This window comes from Homarus americanus, unplaced genomic scaffold, assembly GCF_018991925.1.
Source record: "Homarus americanus isolate GMGI-L3 unplaced genomic scaffold, GMGI_Hamer_2.0 scaffold31037, whole genome shotgun sequence".
Taxonomy (NCBI): domain Eukaryota; kingdom Metazoa; phylum Arthropoda; class Malacostraca; order Decapoda; family Nephropidae; genus Homarus; species Homarus americanus.
Window position 1 is genome coordinate 25,425,246 of NW_024722227.1, and position 23,347 is coordinate 25,448,592.

Consider the following 23,347-nt stretch of genomic DNA (forward strand, 5'->3'; position numbering starts at 1 on the left):
CTTTAGGCTTTTACGCCCTTAATGCATGAGTTATAAAGGCAAGCATGAACTCCGCATGCTTCCCAGATGGGCACTGTAAACGCTTCTGTGCTTCACCTTACACAGGATGTAAGAGGGTGCCCAATAAACTAACAACCTCGGGGGCAATCTAAAAAAAAAATCTGAAATTTGGTAAGGAGGTGCGGGTGACTTAGCCCTTGGGACAAATCAGACTCCATATTCTGTCTCAACCAGGGCGAAGCTGTGTAACTCATCTTATTATTATTAAAATACACCAATACCAATAATATTCATTGTATAGAGTGGACAGTAATCATTGTTTAACCCAGCGACCACATGACAAATATCTGTACCTGGGTGAGTCAGCGGTCTCTAGAGGAAGACAAAAGACACACAAGTAAACATCTTACATATGGATGTTTAGGTGAGCTGATGTAACTAGGAAGATGTTTTAGAAATATTGTTTTGTGATGTAGTAGATGAAACATTGTATTTGTATTAGATTGGAAAGAGTAATTATAGAATGTTAGTAACTGTATATTATTTATTTTATCTGGTTGAAGCTTGATAGTGAGAGGAAACCGTCAAGCTTTTACTGGGCAGCTTTAACAAGTAACGTATGTGAGTTAATGTTTAAAGACACCTAATTGGTATTGAACTGACAAAAAAATTATTGAAGAACTTGGGTAGAATTATTTTAGGCGGTAGTATGTTGCTAGAGGAAATTACAGGAATATGAAGTTGTGGATATTTTTTTTTATATGTGAATTACTTTAGGTAACCAACCACCCACTTGTGAGACCAGTGGAAATTACTGTTATTTTTCGTTATCCACCAATCACCTTCACCTTCTTTCACGTGATAATATATTTTTTCACTATTATTCTTACTGTTGTTGATGATTCTGACATTATCTTTGGGGCAAATCACTTTTTTTTTTTTTATAGTTAGGTTAGGTTAGTTAGTGTCAAAAAAATATGTTTTCATAGTGTTTTTCACTAGGTAACCTAACTTTACTTATAAATATGTTTTTCCGGATGTTTAGACAATTTGTATGTCACAAGTCTGGGGGGCCCCATTCCTTGTTTACGTGGAGCGGAGAAACCCTTTCCCCCCTCAGTTCGTGCTCCCGTGTCTCTGTTTGTTCGTTTCTTCATTTATAGCGCATGTGTGTGTGGGGGGGGGGGCGTGGGAGTTGTTATTGTTTAGTGGAAGTAGAGGGTAACATTATTATTGGGGAGCGCAGGGCGAGGGGCGACTTATTATTGGATAAGAGGTCTTTGTCTTGGGCAATGGGCAGTGTGTGGGTGTGTCGGGACTCGGGAGGGAAATTTTGAATTTCAGTACCAGATACTGTATGGCTGAACAGGTGGAAAAACTGTGTGGACATTGTCAACACAATTATTTTATGTCTATTGCCTAGTTCCATCAGAAAAATACAGAGGCCATTGCATTTTTTAGAAAACATAGTGTATTACAGAACAACCAGAGTTGTCCGAACTGTAAAAATCAGTGTGCTTATCGTCTGATTTAAGTTAGGTTAGGTTAGTTTTGGGTGATTTTCTGTGGTTTTTACACAAAACGGGTGTATCGGTAGGTTAGGTTAGGTTATATTTCTTTGGGTATTAGAAATATGTTTTTTTCCTATGGTTTTTGATGACTTTTGAAGGATTTTGGTCTTGTTCTCCATCTTCACTTAAGATTGTGGGGGGGGGGGGGTGGTCTCAAATTCATTCAAACTCCTCAAAAACCATTCAAACTCATCAAAAACCATAGGAAAAAACATATTTCTAATACCCAAAGAAAGAACGGTTCACTACTGCAAATTGACCACCAAGACTTCCCTTAATTAACAGATGGGGGAGGATAAAGTGATGCCACTCGATGGATGAAGGGGTCTAGTCAAGGGCGGATCCAGGTGGGTCCTGGGGGTCCGGACCTTCCTTTTCACCAGAAAATTCCAATACTTTTTCTTTAATGCAGTATTGTACTCAGGCATTTTTGTATAGTATAAAGTAATTACTATTGACCTCAGAATATCTCCTAATATCAAGTGAGCATGGCTTCATAATGGTCTCAAATTGCCTGTGATATTGGTCAGATTTAAAAAGAAAATTCTGGGAGTGGTAACAGCACCCCTTCAAAACCCCCAGCTGGATGAGCTTGCTGTGCTTGCCATGTTCCCCCTTCCTTCTCATATTCCAGGATCCACTCCTGCTAGTATGGTGTTATGATATTTATGTTGGTGTTGGAGCAGGTACTGTACTGAGCAAAATATTAGCTGTATTGCTCTTTCTTGTTGCTGACACGAAGCAGCCACAAATGTCTATCTTATACTCCAATACCAAGTGTAGCGATCTTGACGATACCAACAGTCTGAATTACACCTTGGACACTATACCGGGTAATATCTGAGAACACCACTACCGCCCGAAGGATTTCTTTGATTTTGGTCATTTTTTCCACAGATGTTCTTATCACTATAGTAAGTATTTTAAAAGAGGCAACATTTACTAGAACCTAACAGAACCTGACCTAACCAACCAAAGAAACTTACTAACCATATAAAACAGAAAATACTTATTATGATATCTGGTACCAATGAAAGCAACTTTATTGAAGCATCATGATGTAATTTACGTTTTTTGTGGACGTAAGAATGCGCTCAGACCTAGTGGGTCAGTTGTAAACAGACAGATGACAGGCAGCGACTCGTCAGATATTTCAGAGTTGTATTAATGGTAAATAATTAATTTCTTTATGTACAAAGCACATAAAGGCGTCATTTAAGTTGCATATCAGTTTTCACGGTGTTTTACCCCACAATTTTCCTCATCCTTCATCCCCTGCCCACTACAGGTAATTTATGGTTGTAGGTAGAGAAAACTACCTTAAAGATAAAAAAAAAATACTTAGTGTAATTAAAAAGTTGTCATCTCTTTAAAAATATTTACTGCAATGATAAGAATGTATGTGGAAAAAATGAATGAAATAAAAAAAAATTTGGTGGTAGCTGTTTTCTAAGCTTCGTGGTGTAGATTAATTTAATCTTTTTCTCTTCTATTTTTAATTTCTTTTTACTCATACCCCCAGGCCCCGTTGTGGGTTGATGACCTGTGTCAGGGTAGGCTATTCCTCGTAAAAGTGGTTAAGATCTAGAAAAGGTCAGCCATGGAATTACCTGTATATTGATTTGAATACAGTACTGTACTGTATAGGGAGATAGAGCAAAAAATACTCTAAGTAATTTTTTCCAATTTATTTATTTTTTTTAGTTTTTTGACCATGAAGTCAGGTTTGGTTCTTTAGGTTCCTTTGTTTCTTTTGTCATGTTGGGTTAAGTTTGGGTTTGGGATATTTTTGTCATTGGTTCTAACCACACATGGTAGGGGTCCTAAGGAGTCTTTTGCTGTCAAATTTATGACTTGTTGACTGTACGAGAGTCACATGTTCCATGCTGGGTTATGAAATGGGATGCCGGGATCAGTATTATTTTTATCATGTTCTCTTTAATTTGTCTTCATTTTATACCTTTTTAAATATAGACCTTTATCACTTTGTTTCTCCATTTGCTCTTTCTTCTTATTTATTTGTCATAAAAGCTAGAGTAATAGTGATTTCTTCCACCCAACAGCTGCATCACCACAAGGTGTAGGCAACATGGCTCCCCCTGTGAGTATGGGACATCTTGATGTTGCAACCCACCAAAGCCATCCCCTATAAATACCCCCTAACAGTCTCTGTAAACACATGGCTGCATTTTTAAAGCTTTATATTAGGATAGTTGAGTGTGTTTTCCTGGCAGTTAATACATTTATGTACAGTATAATAAATCTTTTTGTTGTTATTTGTCCATGTGGAATAAATAGCTTCAGAAACTGGCCTACCATCTAGCTGGATGAATGGTAGGACCTGAATATTAGATGCAAAATCTAGTACAGCAATGGTGAAGTGTACCTCCATTTGGTTTACCCCATCATAAAGATAATGTGCTGTATGCATGATATAAATTAGTAGTGTGTAGCAGTTTCTTAGTACAAAGTTGTGTTAGAACTTTGAGACTTACCATTTTTCATTATCTTTAACCTGAGTAATGCTGTTAAGACAAGATTTAAATGAACACCCTGTGGGTTACTGAAGTCCTGAGTCTTCTCACATGACTTAGTGTAGCTGACACACACTACTCTACCTCTACTGGGATACTTATTGTTGATTCAGCAGCCAGGTGCCCATTGTCTCCCTTTGATTTTTGACCTTTTAATTTCATAGTGATGTTTCTTAGGTCACAGTTAAAGTAGTACGATGTGAAATTTTTTGTTTTTTAAGCAGAATATGTATTGTGACAGGATAACTTGCAGCTGTACATAACCTTCACACTACTGCATTGTTTATGTCCTGTAGCAGCTCACTGTGTAGGAAAAGACATAATTTTGTCCTCTTGCTGCAGTAAGTCTTGGGAAATCTTATTTTATATTGATTGTTTTGAAATTGAAACAACTCTGATTTTGTCTTGGATGGGCTGTTCTGAACTGCATGTGATTTTTAAAGTACTATTTTATTTTATTCATTACTTTATTGTTGTCATATTACAGTATAGTTTTAACTTATGATTTTTCTCTGCCAGAGGCACACTGTAGTATGTCCATGCTAACCTGGCCCATAAGCCATGCCCCTTTTCTATAAAACTAGCTGATTGGTTCATAGAAATTATTTGTGTAGCTGTCCATTTATTTAAACTAAATATGTTCACAATTGGTAAGCAGATCTGTTATTATCTAAAATAATGTTAAATATTTGGACTATCAAAATGCAAAATTTTCATTTTGATATTTTAGAAATAATGAAAAGACTTCATTCAAAATTTTCTAACATCCTCTCTGAAATGCTAATGGCTTGACATCAGTAAGTGATTTCAAGGCATTAATACTTCAGAGAGGATGTTAGGAAATTTGAAATCATTTGCATTCTGATATTATAAATATTTAACATTAGATCTGCTTACTAATTGTGAACATATTTAGTTTGAATAAATGGACAGCTACACGAACATTTTCTCTGAACCAATCAGCTATTTGTAGCTACAGACGAGGGGCGTGGCTTACAGGCCAGGTTAATGTGGAAATAGTATACTGTAGTGTAGGCTCTGTGCAACTGTCCACGACTTTAGTCCTAGAGTGTACAAAAGGATATCTAAATGTGCATACTTTATTTTATTGTATAAGTGTGTCATTTTTATGTTGATTGCTATCGTAACCATATACAGTATCTCAGTATTTTGTGAGCACCTAGAAGGGATCATACCTGGATTGGCAGCATTACTCAGGAGGGAGATCATTGTCCTCCCAGGCTGCATCCTTCACAGTACAGTACCTCAGCAGACCACCAACATTCCCCTATACCACTGTATTTCATTATTTATAATGTAAAAGTGACAAGAGAGCTGAGATTCTTTCAGTGGAAATGAGTCTTCAGTTGTCACAATGGCCATCACTACAGTCCATTGTCCCCAGTGGGATCCACATTGTCCTTGTAGGATATTTTATGCTTTCCTGGTTAAGTTTGACTAAAACTTCTTTTTATTCCTTTACTGGTTTTAGGTTAGGAGTTGAGTAAAAAAAAAAAACCTCCTCATCTTTATATTATCATTTTCAGGCTTTGATTTTCTAGGGGCACTTAGTTTCTCTGGTGTGTCAAGCAGGTAGGTTAATGTCCCTTTTGATAGTGGTGGATAGCTTACTGTTAGTGAAATGGAATCCTCATACCTGTAGTTTCCTTATTTAGACTTTGTAATCCTTAGTTTTTGTCTTTATTTCTAACCTGCATGTTATGTTTACTTTTTGGAGACGATTTCAACAGAATCCTGAAATGCCTTTTCTCGTGGAGCCTGTTGCCAGACAGGCCAGAAACCTTCCTCCCTCCCATGGTAGATAAGCCATGGAACTAAATAAGTCAAACAATAGCCTTGGGGTGGTGAGTGCTGATGGAGCAGTCATGGCACTAAAAGAACCACCAAGTTCCTCTCATTTAACCTCTTCACAACAGGGACGTCACTTTTGATATTTTATCTTGTTAATGCCTGACAATTTTATTCAACCCAAAGGGTAACCTGTATACAAGGGGTTAGGGCAAACTGTGAAAGAGGTAGAGAAGGATGATTGGTATGTCCCAACAGATTAACCCAGGCTTACATTAGGGGGTTGTCCTAGAACTCCGGGGCTCTATACTAGAGCTGCCTGGGTACTGACTCCACCAGAAAAAAGGATTTCGGGGCCAGTTGTCTGTTTCTCTCCGTATTTGCATACTGTACTGATTCTTGACTCTTCATTTGAACCATTTCACTGATCTGTTCTCCATGTGAAGTCTTGATGATTTAAAATGTTGAATTTGAAATCACTTGTTGATATGTATTAATGCTGTACTGTACCATGATGTGACTTGGCCTATTTAATGATATGACACCAAGCATCAGAAAAAAGACATTGAGTTGGTGTGTGGTATCACCAATATACAGTTTATTTTCTCAAAGTTCAGTTGCAACCAAGACTGTTTGAGGTTTACTCTGATAAGAGGCATCATAAATGTCTGAAGCACTACAGTAATTCGCTTACTCTTGGCAGAGGTGTCGTCCTGTTTACCAGATGATTGCAATTGCAACATAAGAAATCAGCTGATGCAGTGCTTTACTCTACTGTTTGGATTTTTAAAAATTAATTTTAATATGATTTTCATTTTTCTCTTTTTATTTTGTTCGCTCTCTCTCTCTCTATATATATACTGCATCATCATTATAAGAGGTTACCTTAGTTGCCAAGTAGCCATCACTGATGTTGGGTGTTCGTATTTTATCTTCAAGTGGCAACTTGAAGACCTGCTGGTGGTGTTAGTGGTCTTCTGTCACCACAGAGGATTAGCTCTTAAACAGATCAGCCTTTGATAATGCAACATTGGATTTTGCACAGAATTGTAAACTCTTTACTCTTCCTCTATATTTTCCTGCTGTATCTGGGATTGTTATCTGTTTTGTTGTGGTTCTTTATGTGTTGACCCAGTTACTGTGTACAGTACAGTATATGTGTTTTTATTTTATTTTATTTTTTACATTGACTGTTTCCTATAGCCTTAGTTTGCACTATATACAGTACAGTACTGTACTGTACAGTGCTTTTGATAGTGTTAGGAATGATTATTGTGAGATCTGATTATGGTGATATACTGTACAGTACTGTGAACTGGTTGTTGCCAAACTTGTACAGATGTTGTGTTAATAGTGTCAATGAATTCCTGTTGGTCATTTTAGCTTTATATCATTAGCATAGTTGTCACTTAGGCATTTTTGTTGTACATTCTGCTAATGTAGTGCTATATAGTACAGTATACTGTACTGTACTTTTAATTAGTTAATGATTTTATTGGTGTCCACTTGGCACCATCATAATAATAGGTAATAAGTAGCTACTACCTCTTTTATGATTATAGTTTTTTGTGGCCTGTTTATGGTCATTCAACAAGAAACTTGTGAGATTCTACTTCCAGCATACCCAGTGGCAGAGCCTTCCTTGTCCAGACTGCTATCTGCATTATGGAGGCAGATACTCTGTACAGTACAGTATTTTCTTCCCAGTGTAACTGCTATATTAGCAGCTACTCTCCCAGCCAATATATGGTTATTGAAGCCAGCTCCATCCCTGATTCAGTTGTTGCCCACTGCCTAATTTTGGTATTGTGGTGAATGTACATAACACACTACAAGCAGGACAGTACTGTTCCTTATACAGGGGTAACACAAAAATTTGGATGAATTCTTTCTTCATAAACACTCTGTAGACTGGACACGAGCAAACTGGGGGCTACTGGAGCCTAGAGGCTCAGTAGCCATGACATGACCTGTCTGAGCCTCTCAGCTGCTTGATTGACTTTCCTACCTCTCCTCATACACTGTACGGTACAGTGGTCCCTCGATTAACGAACACAATTGGGATATTGGGTAATTGGTTCCAACTCACAGAAAAAGTATACATACAAAGTACTGTATACCGGTAATAGAATTAACAAAATATTAAATATAAACTAAATACAGTACTGTACTGTATTGTACTGTACAATAAATAGAAAAACAATAGAATACTGTATTTTACTAACTTTGAGGTGTGTATGTCGTATTCCCAGCAGCTTTGTTTACATATCAAACAGCTGATTGTAGAGGCAGTTGATAATGACATGCCATAATCTTTACAGAGTGCATTGGTTCTAATGCCTTCTTTATGTTTCATAATAATTTCTGCACTGTATATTATCAATATGTTAACTCAATTTCAGAATTACAAATAATTTTAATATAAAAAATGCAAAAATATTCAAGAGACCAACAAATTCGATGTTTACTGTAAACAAAGTTGAATTGAGAAGCGTTGGTGGGTGATTCGATCAGCTGAAGGGCACACAAAAACTGTTCCCTGTTCTGTATATATTATTAATATGTTAACTAAATTTCAGAATGACCAATAATTTTAATATAAAAAATGAAAATATATTCAAGAGCACAACTTTCTTGATATTTACTCCACTGGAAACGAATGTAAACATAGAACCAATTACTGTATTGGCAGACTAGCCGATCAGCTGATGCGCACAAAGTTTTGTTCGTTAATGGAACTGAAAATCCTTATGGGAGCTAATTTGTCAACCGAAATTTCGTCAATTGAACCGTTCGTTAATCGAGGGACCACTGTACAGTATACTGCTTTGCCCATTACTTGGCTCAGCCACATAAATAGAATGTGTGCTTTCAGGAGTTAGGACTTTTTGACATGACAAACTTGGGCTCCAGATCTGAGGGCAGTCTGGATGCCTCATGCAATTAATCTTGAAGTAAATTCAGATTAGAGAGGTTTTAGTCCTCTGAGGCTCTGACCTCTAGAGGTGTGGCTTTTTAAAAGCCTTTGTCTTTTTGGTTGGTGTGATGGGGAAATTCTTTTGAACTTTCCTGTGTTTTCGCTTTTAAAGCTTAATATTTTATCTTGATTTCTTACCAGTGCTATTTGTTGTGGGGAGTTGCAACATCTTTTTTATAGGATGGTCATTTAAAATGGATTTAGTAATTTGTTTTTGTACCTCTTGTGTGAATTTGGACGACATTTTCTTGTCTCTTTGACTCATCTTGTTTGTATATTGGAGTAAACTCTTTATCTTGTGTTTGTATGTACAGTACTCCCTATGTACTGTACATAGTTCTGAACTCTTCTTCTGTTTGTTTCTTCAGTAGTTCTATTACTGTATTGGCTTTTTTTTGTTATGATCATTTGATGGATGTAGTCAAACTCTGTATCCTTTCTTTTTTGTCCTAGTGCTCTGTTATTTCTTTTTCTGTTTTGTTGTCGCTCAAGTATGCTACTAGATTTCTGATTTCAGCACCAACGGTACCAAAATACTGAAGTCGTTCTATTCAGTAGCGGATAAGATACTGTATCCACCTGGAGAATAGTCGAATAAGTATTTTTGATGCTGCTGCTTCGTCGCTGGCATGGCCTCTAAGCTCCAGATAGGTGCAGATATTTCTTCTTTTTCTTGCAACGTTGTTCTTTGTGCTTTTGAAGGTGATGTGTCAGTGGTCACCGTGATCCGTACAGGTGAAGTTTGGTGTTTTTCCTTTTCTTGTTAGTGTTAGTTTGACTCTTGTGATGAAGGTGTAGTACTTCCTTTCTTCCATTTGTTGATCATCTTCACTCTCTTCCAGTCCCCCCGTGTCCATTTCGTCCTCTTCGCTGGTAGGCTTTTCAGTAGTGTTGGAAGTTCCTCCCTTTTCGTGTGCCTCTGGTCCATCATCAAAGTCCAGTCTACGTCTTGTGCATCTTGTAGTATCTCCTCCATTTCTGTCTCTGCTTCTCTTTTTCTTTAGTTCTGTTGTTCCTCTTGGTGTTCCGCTGCTAGTACTAGCTTGTTGTCCTCCTCTTTCTCTGGTGTAAATATCGTGATACTTCATTCTTGTATCTTCATCAAATTCGAGAATGGATCCGATTCCTCCGTCAGGTAGTATTCTTGTTCCTTTTAGTACCCCGTCAGTAGTGCTTTCAGACCTCCTTTGCCATTCTTTATATTTACCATGATAGTGGGCTTCTTCTTGGCTGGGTGGTTGTGTATTTGTCCCTGTATTGGGAATATCCTCTTGTTTTCTGCTAGTACTTGATACAATTCTTCCCTCGTTTGTTTGCTGCTCACATTCACTAGGTGTAGGCAGTAGGCCATTGTCTTCTCTTGGCTTTGGTAGAGGATCACTTCTGGATTCCAGTTCATTAGGAATTCCTTCCTCGGCTCCATTTCCTCGATCCATTTTGTTATTGTCTTTTTCGGGTTCTTCCCGTCCGCTCTGATCCGTATTGGGTACGTTCTCGGGAATATTATGAATCCTTAGTGTGTCCTTGGGAACTCTTTGGTTGCTGTCGCCATGACCTTTCATCCCCGCACTGATGTTGGGTGTCTGTTGTATCAGGTTCTTGTACTGTAATGAGGGAAGAGGGGAGTTACTGGTAAGTTGTATGATTGGAGGTATTTTGTCCTCTCATCTTCCCTTCACTAATATTTACACTATGTCCTCCCTTCACTCTCTTACCTTTTTTTTGGAAGTAGCTGATGAGGTTTCCTTTTCTATCTGCTTGGTTGCCTTGGAGTATTTCCCAGTGTTTGATGTCTGTGAGGCTGCCACTCTCACTCACCTTCAGAGTTCAGGTTTCCCCGCGTAGTCCGCCTTCAGATACTTTTATTTGAATAGCGAGTCCTCCAATGAACTCCCTCCGTACATGTACACTCTTATATAGTACATGTTACAATACGTCATTCGACTTACGACCTGGATTGGGGTCCCTAACCCCGTCGTAAGTCGAGGAGTGGCTGTACATAGAAATTTGTAAGGCCTCAAAGTTGATTCATCTCAATGTGGAGACTCTGTGTACTTTTAAAGACCTTCCCAGAAAACTGTCTTTCTACTTGAGTGAGGACTTTGACCCTCCTGGGCGGTGAATCTTCATCAGACTGAAGCTCTTATAGCTCGAGTTTTCTTTATTTTTCTTGAGGTGTGATAACAGTCCTGAGTTGGAGTTTATTGTTTGGTTCTCTTCATACATGACTTGGGATCCCATATTAGGTCTCCTTATTGGTAAGAAAATGTCAGGATTGAAGTTCATAAATTAAGTTGGTGACTGATCGGCTCATGTCAAGTGAACTGGCTCCGGGGATCATCATCCCTGATGGCTTGCTGGCTTGTAAAGTAACTCCAGCACCTGGTGAGGGTTGAGGCCCCACCTTTTTAATCCTGGTTTGACTGTGTTAGTAACTATTATTGCAGCAGGAATGATCCAGCAGGGCAGTGTATTGGCCTCAAGAATACAAGACAGGCAGGATCTGCCATAGTGGAGGAATCTCACAAATCACGAGCCGTCTCCTGTCTGCTGTGAAATGAGATTTCATTTAGTAGCTGTTTTATATTTTTATATTGGTAGTTATGCTTTTTTTTTTAAGTAGCCTGATTTTTCTTGCCTATTTATCATTATTTAATTAAAAAATTGGTTATGATCTTTTTGTAGATGATTTGACACTGACAGTTTCTATTTTACAGGAAGGATCCAAACGTAGGAAACCCAGAAAACGATCCAAAAAGAGGACGTCTCAGTCTGGGGCATGTGCATCTCCTAGTCCAGGGAGGATCCCAGGAGAGCCATTACAGGGAGGAGGACCTGTGTCAGTGCCTTCAGAAGTTGAAGTGCCAAAACCAGTGCCCCTTGTAGCAGGCCACCAGCAACCAAACACACCAGAAAAAGGGAGTCCACAATCTTTATCACCAAAAAAAAGAACTCCCCAGAGATCAGCCCTCAGTGCTAGATTAGTGAAAACAGGGCAGCCACAGCCAGGGGTGTGCGCCACTGGACCCCAACAACCAGAGACACCAAAAGGTGGCACTTCAAATGTGGTGTTGACAAAAAAGTCACCATTAAATGGACCAGTTTCCAAACTAGGATCAGCAAAAGCAGACTCACCAAAACCCAAGTCACCAAATACAAAATTCTCAAGTCCTCCAAAGTTAGGCTTACCACCAGAAGCATCAGAGAATGTTATAACTTTAGAGGCTGATGCACCATTAGAGTTACCACCACAACAACAACAAACCAAAGTGGGATCTTCCAAAAATCAGCAGTCACACAGGAAACCTAACTCACCACAACCAACACCTGCACAGGACTGCATTTTGCCTCCCATTACTACATCACAACTGTTGACATTAGAAACACTGTCATCATTCATACCAGTTGTTGGTGTGGAAAAGGCTAATTCACTGTCAGATGTGAAAGAGCAAAGCACATCATTGACAAAAGGAACATCTGATGCCAATTTTATCACATTAAAATCTGAAGGAGATAAAGGCATCATCATGTCTGAAACAAATAAATTAGATAATTTATGTAATCTTTTGGAGAATATTGTCATTCAGCACAGTGGTAAAGAGGCTATGAGTAATAACACAATAAAATTACCAGTTGCACAAACTAGCCAAACTATTACAGGACCACCACCAGTGAAGGTACCCCCCTCAACCACAGACTCTCCCCCCACTACTACATCACAGCATAAAGGAGAAAAGACAAAGGAGGAAATAGAGTGTGAGAGAAAAGGTCGAAAAGAAGCAAAAAAGGCAAAGAAAAAAGGTGGAGAAAAAGCTAAAAGTGAAAATGATAAGGAGAATTATAAAAATATTAACGTAGAGAACAAGAAAAAGGAATCTCAAGAAGAGAAGGTAATGTCAATGGCTACCAACACTCAGCAGATACAGCCTGGAGACCAACAGGGGCAACTCCAGCAACATACTAAGTTATCTGTAGCACTTGAGGGAACTGATCAGAGTGATGCAGCTGGCAAGTCCAAAGCGGATTTGAAGAGAGAGAGACGTGAAAAGCAGGAGGCCCAGAGACAGGCAAAGCTAGCAGCCAAAGCCAAACAAGAAGCAGAAAAACAGCAGAAGGGGCAGGAAGAGGCTCACCCTAGTAACAATAAAATAAGACTACCCCAGAAGAAGAAGAAACTTGAAGGTGAAGGTTTGAGGCGATTAAAAGACAGAAAGAGTTTCAGTAAGGGACCGTCTGACCGTAGGATTCCTTTATTGGGTCACCTCACTCCATACTCCTCCCAGCCCCCCTTATTACCTGTCAATTGTGACACCATCCATCCAGCTGTCAGAACTCTTGGCTTAAAGATGAAGGTAATTTATCTTATATAAAGTATATACTGGTATACTTTATATGTAATTTCTTTTTAATTCATATATTGGCCATCTTAACCCTGGTATCTTAACCATATTTCTCAACTCCAATATTTGTTGAAGTGTAATTTAGTTGAAGCTTAGCATTTGAGCAGTCACTGTGATCTAATCGTGCAGTAATACAGGTATCTCTCTCTATACAAATGTTCACTCTTGAGTATTTGCTTATACTGTACAAATGTTCTATTCTTACACCTCTTTCTCACTACTTTATATGAAAGCTGTTCTCACCTACACAAATATAGTCCCTTAACGTAATGTACCAAATTTATATTCTATTAATTTGTAATGTGTTGGGCTCTAAATTACAGTAGTTATGTGGATTTGTTGTTGTTTGTGAATCTATTTCATTTTTTTGGGTGTTATATTGGGATCTTTTTGTCATTGGGGAACCAAGCCCAATTTTTTCCCATACAGAATGTTATTCAATAATTGAACATTCACTTAACGAAGGGTTTTCAAGGAACCTAACCTATTCATATAGCAAGGGATACCTTATAGTAGTTCATACTTTGTCTTGTGTACAAGACCTTTCTATACAACTCATATTTATTGGATAATACATTAAAGAATTAGGGAAACAAATGAATGATCTTTCTTTTTTTTCTTTTTTTTATATAGGAATTCAGTTTTCATAACATTTTCCCCAATTTGAATGTGTCTAGTAATCTTTCTCTCAGTCAAATGTACCGCTCCTGTATTGAGCAGCATTTTAATATCACTTGAAGAACAAAATTTGATAATATTTTTGTTAGAATAAAGTACATTAGGTAATGTTGTAAATAGATTAAAGTCTCCAGCATGTGAAGAGATCATAGCTTGCCAGTATATCCATGGGGTCTGCTCTGTATGTTGGGCCATCACTTATATATTTTTTGACCCCTTACTAAAAATTTTTAATTTTCATAGGATCGTATTGTGGATGGATCAACAGCTAGAGTTGTTTCTACACTGGCGGCTCTTAAACAATTTATTCACGATTATCGAACACCAGAGTCATGTGATCTTTCCAGAGATTTGGCCGAAAAACTGCTCCCAAATGTGGCATTCCTTAATGGTTGTCGACCTCAAGCCATTGCTATGGACAATGCCATACGGTGAGATATTTTGGTAATATGATATAATGATAAGTTTAAGTTCATTAACATAACCCTAGAGACCTTGTATACTGGCAGAGGGGAAGGTACAGTACCACTCTTTGTGAGCATGGTACAGTACAGTACTCTTCACAAGAATTTCCAAAATTGCATAAATTTTGTGTTTGTGAATTTCAGATTTTTAAAGCATAAGATCAACAGCATTGAGCCCAACATGCCTGAAGCACAAGCCAAGGATGAACTGCGAACAGCCATAGATGAATATGTGCAAGATAACATTAACCTGGGCAGCAGTACTATAGCCTCACATGCTGCCATGCTTATCCAGGATGGAGATGTTATACTCACCTTTGGGTAGTAAGTAATCATCCTTCTCTTTCGTATACAGTAATTATGATGAATTCTGTCTTCATGAAAGAAATTATATATGAAAGCATCACTTGTGCTCTGAAGATGCTGTCTGTATGAGTGGATGGGGGATTTAGTGGGTGTATCTTTCAGAGGCTGGTGGCATTATTGAACTTTGTTTTCCAACTAAGAGAAAAGAAAATTTATTTTATGCAAAACGCACCTGAAATTTTTAGGCTGACCATCGTGTCAATACTAATCATCTGTAACTACTACCAGTGGTTGGAAGTTTATCCAGCCCTGTTGGACATATTTGAACAGGATTGAAATATTTGAAGCTGTGTGTTTCTCTTTCTTACTACTTGTCCACTATCTTAGGTTGTTTGGGAAAGGGAACTAAAAGGACAAAACAGTTGGGTGGCTTGAACTGCAGTATTAGTGTCAAAGATTTAGTTTCACCTTCTCCCTCTGCTTAGCCATCAAATTCTAAATTTTATATGTTCCCAGAAGCCCTTGATTGAAGGGGTTTGTAACAACAATTTCTTTTACTGTTTAAATTTCTGTATTTTATATGTATAATTAAAGCGAAATCCCTTGACACAAAATTCAAATGTTATGATGGAAAAAGTGAATCAAATTAGCCAAGCTATCACACATGCCAATGATGTATGTAAATAATAATATAATGTATAATCATGTATAAAATAACAAAGAACATTAAGTGAAAAACAGCTTCTCAGGAAAGTGTGTTAATGTTAGTAGGTGTTGAAGTTCTTATGAGGGAAAATATTTATTGAATAAGTGAATTTTTTCTTATGAATTTTTCTAGTTCATAATATTGAATAAAATAAAATATATGCCACATAACTCAAACAAAAAAGTTAACATAATAGTTTTTAAAAATCTTTACCTTCTGTTGTATCTCTGGACACAACTACTGTACTGCCAGAAGACATGTCAAGTATTGCTTATTTTTCCAGGCAATTTGTTTTGGTAAGACTTTTTTTAAAGATTTTGGGGTTCAAGGAAAAATATATTCATTACTGAATGGATAATAGTATTTATATAGCAAATACTGTATGTTGTAAGCCATTAGTTGAATGGAGAATTCAAGTTACTCAGGTCAAGTCATTGGGACTGATGTTCTATCATTAGACATATACTGTACAGAAAATAAAACTCTAATTTAACCTTCTTTCACTCTAAAGCAGCTGTTGTCAATCTCAGGTCGCGACCCAAATCAGGGTCGCGGGGTGTCCTCAGTAGGGTCGCGAGGGGCCTTCAGACAATTTGAAAAATATAGTACTTATCATAGTCAAACAAATTTTTACTTAACATTAAAGCTGTATACAGTAATATATTATATGCCGTATTGTTGGGAAATTTAGGGTCACAGCCAAAAGGGGTTGGGAACCACTGCTCTAAAGGGTAATGCTTTCACGTGTGAGTTTGATTAAAGCTCTATGTTTGTCTTTGATACCCCCAAAATGTTCTACACTACTGAGGGTATACACAAACACTTGTTATCTTGAAAATAGGTTCTTATTCCGCAACGCGCTGCTCAGTTACCCAATGACCATAGGCGGGAGGGGACGTACTGCTGGGCCGCTCCCTCAGTCATCTGACTGCAGTTTGCACAGACAATTCTGATATAAAATACACAACACAGCACTTCACAGAACACTTCACTTCACAGCACAGCACTGTACACAGCATAGCACTTCACAACGCTGTAAGTCCTGAGGCTTGTAGTCTGGCTGTAAATCCTTGGCGAAGCTGAAGACGAGATTCCATTAACACAGTCCGGCGGGAAGGCTAAGTTCACTCTGTATCTCACTGAGAAATCTCACTGCGCCATCTATGTTTGTCTTTGGTACCCCCAAAATGTTCTACACTACTGAGGGTATACACAAACACTTGTTATCTTGAATATAGGTTCTTATTCTCGTACGGGAGATATGCAGAGGAAACAAATAGACGTAGGGTTCCACACCATAAGGACTAGTGATCTCAACTCTCTGTATCACTCCGTGCTGGCATGTACAGATGCCAGCATTCACAAGCTGAATACATAATATGTAAATATGATAATTCACATACATAACATGGTGCATAATAAATGGAAATATTACATAGGATTAACACATGTTTTGTAATACTTTACTATACATAATTAATAGAGTAATATAAGAATACACAGCTTAAGGTACTACTTCGTGTCCATATTATACAAAAGCTAGTAAGAAAAATAATGAAAATGGGGTATTACAGTTTTCTTTTGCTGTACTGTACATGGTTTGAGATTAATGAAGCCAATTCCTGTCATGTGAATTTTTGCTTCAGTATACAGTGGTTGATTACTTACTCAGTGTATTAAAGCAATTCATCTAAAACCAACCATTACATTTTTTGTTCTTAGTTCTGCCCTGGTGATTGAGGTGGTTGAAGCTGCATGTAATGTGGGCCGTAGAGTTAGTGTTGTTGTGGCAGACACTCCATACCCTCCTTCTGGTGCTGCCATGGTCAAGATACTCTCAGCTTTGGGAGTTACAACCTATTACAGACTCATCACAGATGTTACACACATAATGCACAAGGTGAGTGTGACTTATAATGTGAGACCTTCATTTCTGGCAACATGATCTTCCTCTTACAGTACAAATAATACATACAGGGAACCCCCCAAATTCGTGGGGGTTAGGCTCTCAAAATGAAGGCGAATTGCCAAATCCTTGAATAGCATTTGCGAGGAGGGGGGGGCGGGGTTACATTTTTACTTGTGTACATATATTCCCTTTATGTGTTTGCCCTTAGGACAATTATTTCTTTTACCTGTTTTCTGTATGTGTGTGTGTGTCTACACATGCACATATATATAATACAGGTAAAGGAAATTACTGTCTCTAGAACGAATGGCTCTCTGTCCCAGCCACAAAAATGCCGGCAACTTTAAAACTACCCACAGACATTCTTGGGTACATTCAGGGTGTCATCCGCGAATAATTGAGGACCGTGAAATAAAATTCCGTGAACTTGGGGGGCCCCCTGTGCTATATAGATAACTTGAGGGAAATTTTGTACAAAAACTGGATTAAAGTTTTATTCTCAAGTTATATTTTTGTTAAACCGGTCTGACTGATTTATGTGTACATGTAATGATATTGATGGTTGTACTGTACTGTGTCACTTGGTTAAAGTGGACCACCAATGGCAGCTATTTGTTGATGGTGATGATGGAAGACACAATATTGTCAAAAAAGGTTTTGGGCTGTATGAGAAGGAGGGAATGAATTAGTAGACTATTAATTTGATTAAAATTATTGGATGTTTCTTGAATTAAAAATGCACTTCTCTGTTACAAGACTTTAGAAAAATAGAAACAAACAAGAAAATAAGAAAGGGAAGGGCTTAGATAGGCAGATATAGAAGGGGAGTATAGAGGTAGGGCACAAAGAATGGTACTTAAGACTTCACCAAGACTCACACTTGTGTGGCAGGGCAGTATGTGTAAATTAAGAAATTTTAAATTTTATAGATGAATATGTCTTGATTTATTCTTATACTTCCATGAATAAGGTAAATAAGATAAAGAAGTAAGAAAATTTGGGTACATAGTGTAATATATGAATACTATATTGTATAGAAGACTTTGATGAAGGAAGGAAGGCAATTTTGGTTGGAACAAGCATGAGAGTGACAGGTATCAGGGGAGGATGGTGAGTGCTGGCTGTAAGTATAAACATAGAAAATTTTAATTGATGTACAAAGAGAGGTTGGTAAATAAATCTTGTGTGTGTGTATTAGTGTAGGTAACTAAAGGGGAACAAATAAACAAGACTTTTTGGAGGGGTTTATTCTGTACTGCCGAATTTTGGCTACTGTGCTGTATTAGTAAAGTTGGAAATTAATTCAGTTTATATATTATCCAAAAGGATTAGATAAAAGGGAAATGAGGATGGATGGAGAGAAGCTGAGAAATCTGGATATTAAGTATCACTATAAAAGGTGAGAAATACTGACTTGAGTGCAGAAGGTCTGATGAGACTTGGAGGCTATTGGTATGTAGTGGATTCCAAAGAGAGCATAATGGAGGCAGAAAATATGTGATAAATGAAAATAAGAAAGAAATGTAACTATTGGACTGAAAAAAATATAAAAGAGTCAAACATTTCAAAGATAAGGCTGATAAATACTACTGAGGAGAAGACATGATAATAATACAAGATAGGTAGTAAAATATATAAATGTGGAACAGTTACAAAAGTAAAAAAGAATGACAGAAGTAAAAAAAAAGTTGGTTGAAGTTTATAAGATACTGGTAACTAAGACTTGAAAAGAGCCATTTTAAGGGTAAAGTTAAAAGAGATGAGAAGGTAACCAGCATACTGTACTGTAAGGTGACAGGAAGGGTTATAGTGCCATTGCTTTGGGCAGCCTTTGAGGTTAATTTATTGAAGCGGCTTCCTGAAAGTACTGTACCTGGGTGGAATGAGGCAACATGGGTACTATACATGTTGAGAGATGGAGTTTTTCATTAGCATTTTAAGATGTTCCTAATTCTTACATTACAAATAAAAAAATCTGTTTAGGTAACGAAAGTGGTGGTAGAAGCTGAAGCAGTGATGATGAATGGAGCCGTACAAGGAATGTGTGGAACTGCCAGCCTCGCCCTCGCTGCAGTCACTCATGACACACCTTTTATTGTGCTCTGTCACACATATAAGTTCTGCAATAATGACCTGACTGACTCACTGGTGGTTAATGAATTAGGTGAGTGGAAACTTCCGGCTTTGGGAACAATTTTCCAAGAAAATTTCAGTTCCGGTTATCGGAGAGGTCCGGGTTTGAGGGATTCGGCTACCGGAGATATTGTTATTTGTTTAATGTGTCATGAATTACTGTATTTTATGGTATTTCAATAGGGAATATTAAGCATTATTTCTTTTCGTTTTAGTGGATTTAAGATTTATTGTTTACTCCTACTAATATGGAATATCATGCAGTAAGTCTTTAACAATTGAGACCCTGCAATTGTGTGTAAATGAGGCAGAAAGTCAGATCAGCAACCTGGGACTTGGTCACAATTTTTGTGATGCCATATGGCAGCAGGGTCTACCATTAGACAACACATTACCGTATGCAGGCTTATTTTATTTTTGCCATTTTCAGATAAAAGTGCATCATATATGCCATAAAATACAGCAATTCTGCTCCTTAACCCGCACACCTCTTCTAAATTATTGTTGGGTAACTTTTTAAAATTTTTGGTAATACTGTACTGCACTTAGGTAAGATAAGCTTGGTACTTGTGAAATGTGAGGATAGCAGACACAGGCTGGCACTGACTATACTCGTGTAAACCTAGCTCCTCTCATACTGTATATCAAAATACATGATTTTTCCAATCTAACTTAACCTCCCTGCTACGTAGCCTTCAGTCTGTCCTACCGAGAACTCCTGGCTAATTAGACAATTCCTTTTATTACAGGTCATACTTATTTAGTACTTTACATTTACTCTAAATGATATTTTTTATAATAAAATTATAATTTTAAGTAGTCTTACAAACAAACTCCAAAGAAATGAGGTAAATGCTGTTGTAGATGCTTATGGATCTGTTAGGATATGCTTCTTGTTTAGCTTTTATCAATATTTGGAGCCTCAGGATTAGGTAAGAAGTTATGGTAGTCAAAGAAGTCTTCTGCCTGTACAGGTTTGGGGGGAAATGATTGAAAGTAATTCCATCACAGTATGTGTTGGTGGTCTTCCTTTTGTTTAGGAATTATTGTAAGAGTAAGCTTAGCTAATTATTAGTACATAATAACTGAATTGTGTTTTGATATAGTTTAAGTTAAACTTTTATAGCTGTGCTTCCTTCAACCAATGTTCTCCTTCCTTGGACCATGAGGCAGAAAGAGTGAATTGAGCTTGCTTAAGTCTCTTGTGGCTCACTAAGAATACAAATGAGACCCAGACCTAACCCACATCCCCAAGTAACTTCTTGTCTCTGAGAGTTGTCAGAGGATTAGAGTTTGCAATCACTTGGGTTACTTTAGATGGGTCATTAGTGTTATGGGTTTTGAATTTATTAAAGTTTTGGAAGTCTTAGCCCTGAAGTGGGCATAACACATACCTCCAGTTTTGAATCTTTTTCAAATGAGTATGTATTGCTAGGTTGGCTGGATAGTGTCTCTTAAGGATTGCAAAGTGTTTCTTAGCAAGCCACAAATGTGAATTTTTTAACATGATTCATCATTTTAATATTAATCCCCCACCCCTAGGAGATGCAGATCGTGTAGTCTTCTGTCCATCAAGAGATTACTGTGGTCTTCTTGTTGATTGGCGACAAATGCAGAAATTGAATGTAGTGAGCCTTGTCTATGATGTGACTCCAGCCTGTCTGGTAACAGCTCTTGTAACAGAGCAAAGTGTTTTGCCAACATCTGCTGTACCTGTGATTATCCGTCGTAACTATGCTGATATCCTTGGGCAAGATTAATATTAGTATTTTGGTGCTTTTAAAAAATGAAAAAAAGTCAGGATTGATTGTTGGATAGTGACCAGTTTCTTATTGTTTATTCAATTCATGAGGATAGTGTCATCCACTATATCAGGCTGCCTTTTTTAATTACCGTATTATTTTAGAATTTAACAAATGCTGTGCACAGGTGTGCATTTTGAGGGTGAAACTGGCAGAGATAATGGCATGAAGCCTTCCAACAGTTCTGGAGACATACACATTTCAATCACACCTGTGTAATTTGAATGATTTAAATAAATAAATGTTAAATCTTATTGGCTGAGGAACAGATAGGAGGATAAATTGAAAGCTAGTAAAAAGTTGACTGTAGCTGAGGTGGAGACAGGCTACAAAATCATGCTCGTGATCCAAAATTAACCCACTGATTGTTAATGATAATGCCATTAATATACTGACTATCATTCTCAAAATAGACAGATGGTACTGAAAACCTAAAACAAGTGGTTTATTTGACAGAAATGCCCCTTTTGCAATAATATATTTGTATCGTAAAGCCTTGGGAAACCATAATCTTAAAATCATGAAACTTAGTCACAGTTTTTTCTCTTGAGGATGTCCAGAAATTCCTGCCATTGTTAAAGTACTTTTGGTCTAGCTTATTCTCACATGGGTAACTGATGCTGATATTTCACTTTAACAAACTGGTTACTTGACAACTTGGATCAGTCCATTTTGTCATTCTACTGGACTACTACTATTAACAGCAGGGAAGACCGCATCAATGAAGGGTTCAAGATAGATTTGGTCGGGCCAATCTCAATTAACCCTTTGTAATGCAGCGGCACACTTAGGTATTTTATTCAGCTGAGAGAAACCCGTCCTACACCGGGTTAACGGTGGATCAAAGTTGGCTCAGAAGTGTTTGTTACAACACCCAAAAATGATTTTATAAACAGCTTTACTTAAACTGTAAACCTTAATAAAAAGCAGTCAAGCTAGGAGATACTGAAGTAACATTTTACACAAGAATGCAAGTTTCTTTTGTTGAAAAATATGAAGACACTGACTGCATGTGATAATTGCAAAATGCCCATGTGACCGGAGGGAAGTGCTGCAAACACTCACTGATAGTATCCATTCTTGTACTTTTGACACAGGCCACAATTCATGAGGCCAAAGGGTGGAAGTTCTTGTGTGATTGAAATTAAGGTTCAGTATAATGTCTCAGGGATGGTTCAAATCATCGGTATATGAATAATCACAATTGTTTGGGGAACTACTGTATAGCACTAAACTGCCCCATAGCATCCCATGGAATGTATACAGTACATACAGAATAAGCATTAGTACTCTTGCACTTATTCATACAGATGAATAAAGTGTTAACCAATGTACTACATTCAACATTAGTTGAGTTTATTGTTTCCCAAGGTAAATTAGGATGCTGGTCTGTACAATAAATTTTGCTCATTAAAATGTCTCCGTGAAAAGCAGTTACAGATAGTTGATAGGCATTTTTATTTTGTATAAAGGAACATCTTGTAATATTTAAAGATTTAGGCATATTTACTATTTTCCAAATGTCTTTGTAATAGCATTACTTCAGGTATCATGCAAGATATGGATACTTTTTAAATTCACAGTTGTAGTAAAACATGACTATAGATGGTATATGTTTTGAGGTCAAATGGATTAACAAGAATATTTTTGATTATTTATTTATTTATTTATTTATTTTTTATTAAATGTTGTGATTAAAAAGTATCTGTTCAGCTTCATGGTTTAAGACAGTACTAAAGGTCAGTTTCTAGAGCTTCAAACTTAGCTTATTTGTGGTGTTGGTATTTATTTTATCAGAAATAATTGGAATAGTTCGGTAAATGATGAAAATCTTTGAGTGTAACGATTATTAGACATTAAGACAAACATCCCCTCTGACTGTTGAATTTTTCTTTTACACATCCTAGATCTAGATTTGCCTTGCCAGTACTCATGTAGCTACTGTACGTTTGCACTGAACCATTGCCGAGTTCCAAGATTGTACTGTAATGTATCACAAAATGAGAGTTAAATCTCAAAAGTGTTAATGAGGGTTTGATATATTACAACATGTCTTAA

The 23,347-nt window shown here is 37.3% G+C and overlaps 1 protein-coding gene across 1 annotated transcript; it reads left to right on the forward strand.

Moving 5' to 3' along the window:
* The first annotated feature begins 353 nt into the window (after nucleotides 1–353).
* Nucleotides 354–23,167, forward strand: LOC121862430 (translation initiation factor eIF-2B subunit delta-like). Its single transcript, XM_042360725.1, has 8 exons — nucleotides 354–424; nucleotides 3,635–3,672; nucleotides 11,609–13,243; nucleotides 14,213–14,400; nucleotides 14,578–14,757; nucleotides 17,168–17,345; nucleotides 19,338–19,518; nucleotides 21,030–23,167. The coding sequence occupies exons 2-8, from the start codon at nucleotides 3,661–3,663 to the stop codon at nucleotides 21,245–21,247; spliced, it is 2,592 nt and encodes an 863-aa protein (XP_042216659.1). The 5' UTR covers nucleotides 354–424; nucleotides 3,635–3,660; the 3' UTR covers nucleotides 21,248–23,167.
* The last annotated feature ends 180 nt before the right edge of the window (nucleotides 23,168–23,347 follow it).